Consider the following 9,924-nt stretch of genomic DNA (forward strand, 5'->3'; position numbering starts at 1 on the left):
CATCTTTTGCTGACAAATAATTCCATAGGTTAATTGTATTCATCAATTTCATCGCCAAGATTACCATTCATCTTCTTTCTTATTTTCTCAAAAGTACTATTCATGCCATGAACTAGAGTTTTATAATCCAATCTTTCAACTATTAAAACTTATAACAAATGCTTCAAATACTTCTAACTACTCATAATAAACGAGTTTGAAGCATTGTAATTACCTCTAGTAGATCAATCTTGAAAAATCATAACTTTGGTGATTTTTGTGTTTTTGAGGATTTGATGATGAAATCTAGTACTTGGATGTAAGAATGATGTTAGAACTCATGTATATTGAGTAAGAATCAACCCAAAACATTATTAACAACTTACGTTAGTTGATTGGACTTGATTTGAGCTCAAAATCACCTCTTTATCTCAAGAACCCTAACCCCCAATACACAAAATACTCTCTTCTCCCTATTTATAGGCCCAAATTTCTGGGTTTTGGATGCGACCCCGGATGCTTCGCATCCCCAGTTCACTCCTCTTCGAAGCTCGGACGCGAACCCGGATGCTATGGTAGTACTTCACTACGAGCTTTTCTTTTGGACGCTGTCCCGGATGCTTCGTATCCCATGTTCACTCATCTGCTAGCCTTTGGTAATTTTGTCATAACTTCTTGTAGGAATATCCAAATGACAAACAGTTTGAGGATTTAGAAACTCTACTCGAAAATATTTCATTTGATAGGTTATAGATCACATAAATTCTTATATAAATGTAGAAATGCTCATCCAAATTTAGGTCTTGTGCGTACTCATTTGGAACTTTAGTCTATCATGTAATTTTCAACTTGATTTGTCCCAATGGCTCTCCTTATTCCCTATATCACTTCAAATACACCTCTTAAACTTATTATCATATCCAATTAATATACATCATATTAATAGTCCTCGTCTGCACACAAAATAATATAATTAGAACACACCAACTTTCTTAATAGCGCTTAAGTATTTCAAAATTTTCCGGGGTGCTACAAATTGGTCAAGGGGTATACTCAAAAGGGGTCTCCCCAAGATGTTTAATCAAGGTGAACATACGAAAAGTGTATGATTCAATTGAATGGCCTTTTTTAAAGATGATCTTATTGAGTTTGGAATGCCTGTGATGTTTGTTCAATTAGTGATGGAGTGTATGACCACTGTCACTATGTTTTGCTATTGAATGGAGGATTGACTACTAAATTTCAAGCTAAGAAGGGGCTAAAGCAAGGAGACCCAATGTATCCTTACCTGTTTGTAGTGATGGAGTACCTCAATAAACCATTGAAGATACTGAAGTACATTCTAGATTTTAATTATCACCCAAGGTGCTCCAGAAAGAACATAACCCATATATGTTTTGCAGACAACTTGATTTTATGTTGTTGAGAAGATAAGATCTCTATATGCTTGCTTCTGGAAAAATTTCATCATTTCTCCGAGGTCTCATGTCTTAAAACTAATATGGAAAAGAGTGCTTTGTAAATTGCTAGAGTCCTTAGGGAGTTCAAAGAGATGATTTTAGCTGAAATGCAATTCACACTAGGGGAGCTGCCATTTAAGTACCTTGGAGTACCCTTGTCCTCCAAGAAACTGTATGTCTAGCAATGTATGCCATTGATTGAAAGGATTACTGCATGACTCACTTGTCGGACTGCTTGATTTCTGGCTCGAATGCATGTAGAGATAGCAAAGGCCGGGAGTTATTGTAAGTTGAGGAATTGTTTTGTTTTATTTCTTTGATCTAGCTCTAGGGTCCAAATGAGCTAGCGGTTATACATACTTATACTTGGTTAAATAAAAATTTTGTCTGTTTAACAACAAAAAAAAAAAGAAGAGAGGTACATTTCTAGTAGCTCTTGACCCTTTATGGTGCTTCATAACAAACAGTGCATCCTAATATACCGAACATTTCTGTCCAAATTAAAAATAATCAATATAAAAGACATTTCCTACTTTTATAGCATGGAAAATCTTTGGGCTCAAAATCAAATAAATATTCACTATCGTTATCCAGTAGGTTTTAAATCACGCATTCCTTGCTTTTCTTTCTAATTAAAAAAGAAAAAAGAAATTCTTATGTAGCGGTATGGGAGCTATGACTAATACAAATTCGTATCGTGTAAGATCCATTAAAGAAAAAGTATATATTATGTAGCGGTATTGGAGCTCTGATTAATACGAATTCGTACCATGTAAGATCCATTAAAGGAAACGCATTCTCTATTTGGAATTTTTTTTTTATTTTTAAAGCTAAATTCGAAATCTCTAATTAATTCTATCAAATCGACCGCAATTTCTAGCGGAAGTTTCTTTGAGATGCTGAGGAGACTCTGTTCTATGTATATGACGGGGGACTAGCCTAAGAAAGAAGCAGTTGCGTCGTTATTTTATTTTTTCTAAAACTACGGTTGTAGACAGTATTAACACACATTGGTTTCGTCACTTTAAATTTGAATACCATTCTCTTTGTTTCTTTGTCAAATTAAATGTCGTAGTTTCTTTAGTTTGGGTCAAAATAATGTACATTTTGGGTGTGTTTGGTAGTCTCATATTAACAGTCATGATTATTAAAAATAGTTGTCTCAAATTATTTGTCATTTTAAAAGTTCAAGACAAAATTAATTATTTTTTTTCACTTTTTACCCTTAGTAATAATTGTTCTTGAAGATGGAGATAACACATAAATAGAATAAATATTCAATGAATAGAGATTATATCTTAAGACATAAATAAGGGTAGAATAGTCCAATCCATTTCCTAATTAATATTTCTTAAGGGGCGTGTAAAAGAGAAGCACGACACATAATATGAGACGGAGGGAGTATAACAGAAAATGTTTTCCAAGAAAATGTTTTACTTGGAAAACAAGTTATCCCTCCGTTCCAGTTTATGTGAACCTATTTCATTTTTGGTCCGTTCCAAAAAGAATGACCATTTTCTAAATTTAGAAATAATTTTGCTTAAACTTATAATTCTACCCTTAATGAGAAGCTTTTATAACCACACAAATATTCTGGGCCCTTTTTTGACTTGTTTAGGACCACAAATTTTAAAAATTTTCATTTTTTCTTAAACTTCGTGCCTAGTCAAACAGGTTCACATAAATTGGAACGGAGGGAGTAGTAATCTTACTCATTTTCCTGTGTTTGGTACGCAAATTAAAGAAAATAACTTCTCAAGAGTATTCATAAATAATTTAGATACAATAAATATGAAGCCATAAACTAGCTCTCATGTTGTGTCCGCGGGTCCCTTCCTCTCAACGTCTGAAAGAACAGATGGATGAACAGGCAGTTGAGCCTGGTACTGATGAAATTCGGGAAAAATATGGAAGTGGTCACTATACTAGGAGGGGCAAGGGAGGCAAGACATGACCGTGACTTAAGAAAAAAGTACCCTTGAAAAGACTAAAGGAATGGGGGAATGACTACATGTAATAAAGCACAAGCTAATACGAGCCGACCAGAAGAAGCAAACTAGGAGGACTGGCATTTGGCCAAGATGTGATCTATCTCTTTCCTTGGTTGTAGTGGAACTTTGATTTTATTTAGCCCTAGGAGTTAGTAGGTATGAAAGAGTCCCCTCTCTGTCTGCCTCTCCGAGTTTCTACTACTAAGTAGCATTTCTCCTATTCAATCATAGAATCGATTTCAAGTAGGTCAAGTTGAGTCAAGTCACCCTATAAGAGAAAGTCGCGCAACCTAAGTAGCCCATACTATACAGGGGGGGGGGGGTGTAGCGCTAAGAAAGGATCTTCCTATTCTAAATAAGAATGAGAGTCTTTCAATTAGATGTGCTCCTTTGGCTGGGTTTGAGAGAGAGCATGAGATAATTGGCCTTCCAAACCAAAAAGGAATTTCGCTCCTACCGCTAAAGCATTGTTTCGGCCCCTACTTCCAAAAGAGTTGGTGCAAAAGTCATTGCAGTCCAAATAGCGTATTTCCGATTAGGGGCCTAAGACTCACTAAAACAATTATAGCTATTCACTCCTTCTAATTCTTAAACCTTGGAAAGGGCAGCTAATGTTCGAAAGGCCCAACGGATCACCATAGGATAGAACCCTTGTGACCTGTTCCCCTCTAACTTAGGACTCACTACCCGCTTGAAAGCCCTACTTCTGTCTTGTTTAAGACTAGAACCCGGACTGCATTCACTCTTTCTCTTTCTTCTCTACTTGGTAGTTGCTTCTTCACCGTTCAAGTAGCTGTGATGTATCAATATGGGAACTCGATTGCAAGGAACTACTAAAACCTCTATTCCCGTTTTGGGGCTATAAGACTCTTAGCTTCCAGCGAGCTAGGTACATAACCTTTTTTTTTTTTACTACAAAAATGATTCCTCTCACATGAATAGACGTTTGAATATTCGCTCAGTACTTGAACCTTCGATCACTCAGATTCGTTGTTCACCTTCTCAAACCGACGAACCAGACTGACTAATCGCTAATATCCCAGGTTCTCTCGGGACCGGGAGAATTCTCAGTTAAGTACGACATTCAGTAAGAAGTAAGCTAAATTCTATTAGAGCGGTAGATCCGACGCGACTGACAGATAAGCCGACGTTAATCGCAGGTCTAATTTCGCGATAAAAGCTGGTTCTGAAGGATCAATAGGTCATGGTTTGGGGAGTCATTGAAACCAAGACTTTCGATTTAGTGTATATTAAAAAGAATAGAGGAAAGAGCCGCCACTTATTAACAGCGGGGGTAGGAGATCCAGTTTATCTGCTTGTAATTATCATGCTCAAACTGGGAAGCTACCTTTGATATAACTGCCTTGACAGGTGTGACGGACGGTGTATACAGGGCCCGGGTACATATTCACCGCGGCATGCTGATCCGCGATTACTAGCGATTCCAACTTCATGTTTCCGAGTTGAACCAATAACCTTCCGAACCCACAAATTTCATAAACTTCCGAACTGCTAAACTTTCGAACCCATAAACTCTATAATTTCTAAACCCGCAAACTTCCAAACACACAAACCTCCGAACTCATAACTTTGGAACTCGTAAAATTTTGAACTTGTAAACTGAAAAATAAAAAATTCAGAACTGAAACTATAAAAAAATAAAAAATTTGCCCTATTGGCAGCGGCCGGGGGGGGGGGGGGGGGATGCAGAAAAAAAATACAAAATAAAAGTAATTTTTTGCGAGGGCTGGGGCTGCTGTAGAAAAAAAATTACAGAAAATTAAAAATACAAAAAAAAAGGGTTAAATAATTTTTTTTTTTGGGGGAGGGGGATAGCAGGGTGGTTGGTGACGGAAAAGAAAACAAAACTGAAATCTGAAAAAAAAAAAAAAAGCATGTATGAAGAGAGGGGGTTGGGGTTAGATGTGAGGGTAGGTGGAGTTTTTGGAAAAATATTTTCCTAACTTTTTCTATGAAAATTATTTTCCTTCTATTTCAGGAAAATGTGATATTTAGAAAAATATTTTCAGATTATTTTGCGCAACTAAACAATGGAAAATAGGAATTTCTCCATCTCATTTCTTCTCCCCGTTGTTTCTTACGTTTTATAACTCAAAAAGGAATTGCACTCTCAAAATTTTAAAATTAATATAATATTAATACTTTAAAGCCGACGCTTATATTTGTATTACTACCATTTATTATAGTACAGAAATGGGAGATTTATTTTAATTTCTCCCATTTTCAGAATGCTAATGCAAAAGAAAAAGTAGATAAATATTCAAATTAACAAATTGCTTTCACAAATTTGTATGGGACTGGAGAAAATTAAATATTAGTGGTTTGTCGAACAAGCCAAGGGTGTTACTATACTAGATAGGGTTTGAAATTTTATACACTGACAGTTTAAAAGAAAATTAAACTATCAGATCACCTAATTAAAAAATAAATGACTACTATATGCTCATAACAAGTAAAACTAGTAATTAGCTGAAAAATACGGCAAAATATCTGCTACAACAAGTTGAATTAAATTACAATGCAATGTAAAAATTATTTTTGTTATCGGTGTATATAAATGAGATCCCTTACAAGTTAGGAAGTACTTAACATATCAATGTTTTCCTCAATTAATATTTACGTCAAATGAGAAAAAGATACAATAAAAACATTAAAGAACTGTGCCACACGATTATATGGTTGTTCTAAGCTTTGGACAGAACAATACAGCTTGAAAACAGACAAGATTTTCAGACTAAATAAAGATACACGTAATGCAACCAAACAAAACACGTAAAACACGTATGGAACACAGATCTAAGTCCCCGTAATGCTTAGATCTTCCAATTTCTGAACTATACCCCAAGCTCATCTTCTACCAACTACTTTATTACTGGGCCAAGAGGTCACCTAGCTAGGAAAATTAACTTAGAACTTTCAGAATTTATAAGCAGATAATTTTCCTTTAATATATACTACTGGGAACTACATAAAAATGACTTAGTTTATAAAGTATCAAATGCTTTTGTGGTTCCAGCAGACCTAGTGGCGGAGACAGCTCTTTCACCGTACAACCAAACAAGTATTTTCGACACAAAGTATTAATATATATGTCAAAAATTACTTAATTTCAATAAATATTAAATCTAAACTCATAATCTAAAAAATACAATGGGAGTTCAATGCTAAAAATATTGAAGATTGAACCCATCAAAATTTAAATGTTGGATCTATGCTGACTAGATTCTAAGTTAGCGAATAGCAATACAACTCATCCAAATATGATATATCTCAAAAAGCTAGCTCCATAAATCAGATAAAGTTTTTATTCATATGTTTGTTGTTTTCATACACTTAAAAATATATCCGCAATGGTAAAAACCGCACATGTCAATCCCTATGAATTATGTACATGAAAAGGCAAAAAATACAATAGATTTGAAAAGGACTTACCTTCAAGATACCTTTTCTTTAAAATCATGAAGGGTAAGAAGAGAGCAAATGAGAAGGAATACATATAGAATCCCTCCAAACCCTAGAATGCAAACTTAGAATTTCTTTAGTTTTCTCCTTTGTCTTAGGACTAGTATCCACTTGAAGAACCAAACACAGCTTTGACACAACTCCAACTTGCAACATCTCTTGTAGAACTTTACTAGTAGCTGAGAACTTAGATATTGAACAAAGAATCCTCACTGCCTTATCACTTGCGACATGTGAAACCCTTAGAATTTTCTTGGACACAATAGCTATTCCTGCCCCATGGCTCAATAATTCTGCCCTTCCTTCAGCACAACTACATAAATGATCCAAAATTGAAAGTATCAATTCACAACCCCTTCTTTCTTTTGTGTCAAGAAGAAGTTCAATTAGTGCTAAAACTGCTCCATTTTCAGTTGCTTTGATTCTGTTTCTTCCCCATGGACATAATTCAACTAGAATCTTGAGTGCTGCCTTTGTTGCTTGTTGGGAAATTTTGTCATTTAGTATACCAACTATAGCTTTAAAATATTCTGGTTTCATACCAATTAATTGTGCTGGATCAGCCACATTGAAAGCTGATTTTAATAACATTATTGCATACGCTCGAGATTGGAAATTCCCACATTTCAAGAAATGAAGTAAAGAATCCAAGAATTGCTCATCTTGGGAAGTGAACCTCTTCAACTCTTCATCAGATGGATTAAGATGAAAAAGAATATTTAAAGCTTCATCACTTGCCTTTGTGAATTCTGAATCTTCAACTAAAGCCACTTCTCTTTTCTTAATCATTGATGCTAAAAAATCAACAGCCCCAGCTGACTCCAAACATTTTTTGTTACTCTCATTTGCATGTGCAATTGATCTGAGTCTTCTAAGGCACTTAAGTTGCATTTCTGGACATTTTTTCGCTTCGTTTAGGATTTTGACAACATGGGTTTTGTGAACTTGAGGTTTTGGAGTTGGGATTCGTTGGATGCCATGACAAGAATTTAATGTGCACCATGATTGGATCAGACGGCGGAGATTGTGATTTGGAGTGAGATCTGTGATTTGTAGTTCTTGTTTTGTGACAGGACAAGTTGTGTGTTTGCATGAAAATAGCCATTTTTCTATGTTTTCTCTGTCATAGGTAATTCCAGTTGAAATTGTAACTGGATCCCTCATTACTTCCATTGAGATTGGACAAAGAAAATAGGAAGGAACTTCAACTTCTTCCATTTTTTTTTTTGGTTGAAGAAAATGAGAGATTTGAATGTTGTTTAGGAGGAATTAATGGACAAAAATGTAATGAAAGGATGAAGATGGAAAAAATGTTTGACAATAGAGTTTTGGAGAAAAGAGATGTATATATATGTGTGAAGAGAAGAAGTAATTAAGAAGGGTCCATGCAAAGATGCAAGTTGATTAAATATGAGAAAGTCAACATACGGAAATTCAAAAGAGAGAGAGAGATAAAGAAACAAGGAGATAGGGGCTCTTAATGGACTTTTTCAAGATTTTGGAAAAATAAAATTGAATAATATAATAGGAATATAAGAAAATTTACGAAAAGGGAAAGATAAATGACGAATGGGGAAGTATAGTTTAGTCTAATTTGCAGCATATTTCTGAACTACAGAAAATGAATTAGAAAAAGTATAATGGCACTTACAATATTGGGTAAAAAGTTGCAAAATTCATAAATTTAATGTTATATATGAACTTTTACACCCAACCTCTAACCACACTCTGCGAGAAACATCACATAACTTGATTAAAATTATGGCTATTTGATGCTTTAGCATATTTCAAAATATATGGGATCTCTTCGACTATAGAAAATGGTAATTTTTCACCTATCTGAAATATCATATTTATGAAATATGTCTTTTGGATAATAATCTATAAGTATACGGGAACTGCACTAGCTAACAATGTTCTTTTCCACATATCAACCTAATATTACCAGCTCTTCGGACTAAAAATATTGTCAGCGCGGCTCAAACACTTTAGTGGCCTAAAACCAAAATTTATTTGGAGGCCTTAAATTTAAGAAATAAAAAATATTTTCTCCCAAAAATTTATTGCTTTAACTATTTGAGATGAAAAATATTTAATAATTTTTTATATCGACTTCTTCTAATAATTCTTTTTTCGAATGATAATATAGCCAATTCATTTAATTTTTCTTGAGAATTGTTGATCTTAGGTAAGATTTTATCATTTTTTTTATATTAGAAAACTTCTTTCTGTTGAGACAACTATTACATAAACTGTACTATTATATTATAAGAAATATGAGCATTTACAAACGAATCAAGTCTTTTTATTTGATTAAATATGTTGATTAGATTATTATTTTCTACTTGTACTATTTTTTTAACACTTTTAATTTAGAATAAGTCTAAACCATCATAATCAGAGTGACTATTATATTTTAAAGAACATTCAAAGTTAAAATTGTATTTTTAAAATTTTCGTTACCCAATAATCTCCAATTTTTACCACTAAACTTTTGAAGTATTAAACTTTTAAACTCTTGGAGGAAGAAAGTAGGGAAGAAACAAAAGAAAAAGTATGTAATCTTACTAGATAAGTAAAAAAGGATAATTATGACTTAAAAAAGAAAGAAAGAAAGTGTAAAAATTTACAACTATTCATACATCCCATAATAATAATTCTAATATTGATGGTTTGTTCATAAATATAACAAAATTATCTTTCCTTTTATATAAAAAAATATTTTTCTACTAAAAGTACTTAATACTTTTTTTTTTAAAAGAAAACCTATAATCTATTATTGTTAAAAAATGAGGCCCCTCAAATTTGGGGGCCTAAAGCAAGTGACCTTGAAGCCGGCACTGAATATTGCCTAATGATAAGATTTACAGCAAAGTTATTGTGAAGTCATTAGAATTCAGTTTATTGTTTCTAGCTTATAAGATTGTAAATTTATACCCCTAATAATATAATGCATAAATTAAAGTATGTTCCTCAAACTAAAATATTTGAAGTATTCTCTCCCTATTTTG

The 9,924-nt window shown here is 33.6% G+C and overlaps 1 protein-coding gene across 1 annotated transcript; it reads right to left on the reverse strand.

Moving 5' to 3' along the window:
* Positions 1 to 6,734: 6,734 nt before the first annotated feature.
* Positions 6,735 to 8,238, reverse strand: LOC104090571 (E3 ubiquitin-protein ligase PUB23-like). Its single transcript, XM_009595693.4, has one exon. The coding sequence runs from the start codon at positions 8,129 to 8,131 to the stop codon at positions 6,908 to 6,910; it is 1,224 nt and encodes a 407-aa protein (XP_009593988.1). The 5' UTR covers positions 8,132 to 8,238; the 3' UTR covers positions 6,735 to 6,907.
* Positions 8,239 to 9,924: the final 1,686 nt, after the last annotated feature.

The sequence above is a fragment of the Nicotiana tomentosiformis genome, chromosome 11 (genome assembly GCF_000390325.3).
Source record: "Nicotiana tomentosiformis chromosome 11, ASM39032v3, whole genome shotgun sequence".
Taxonomy (NCBI): domain Eukaryota; kingdom Viridiplantae; phylum Streptophyta; class Magnoliopsida; order Solanales; family Solanaceae; genus Nicotiana; species Nicotiana tomentosiformis.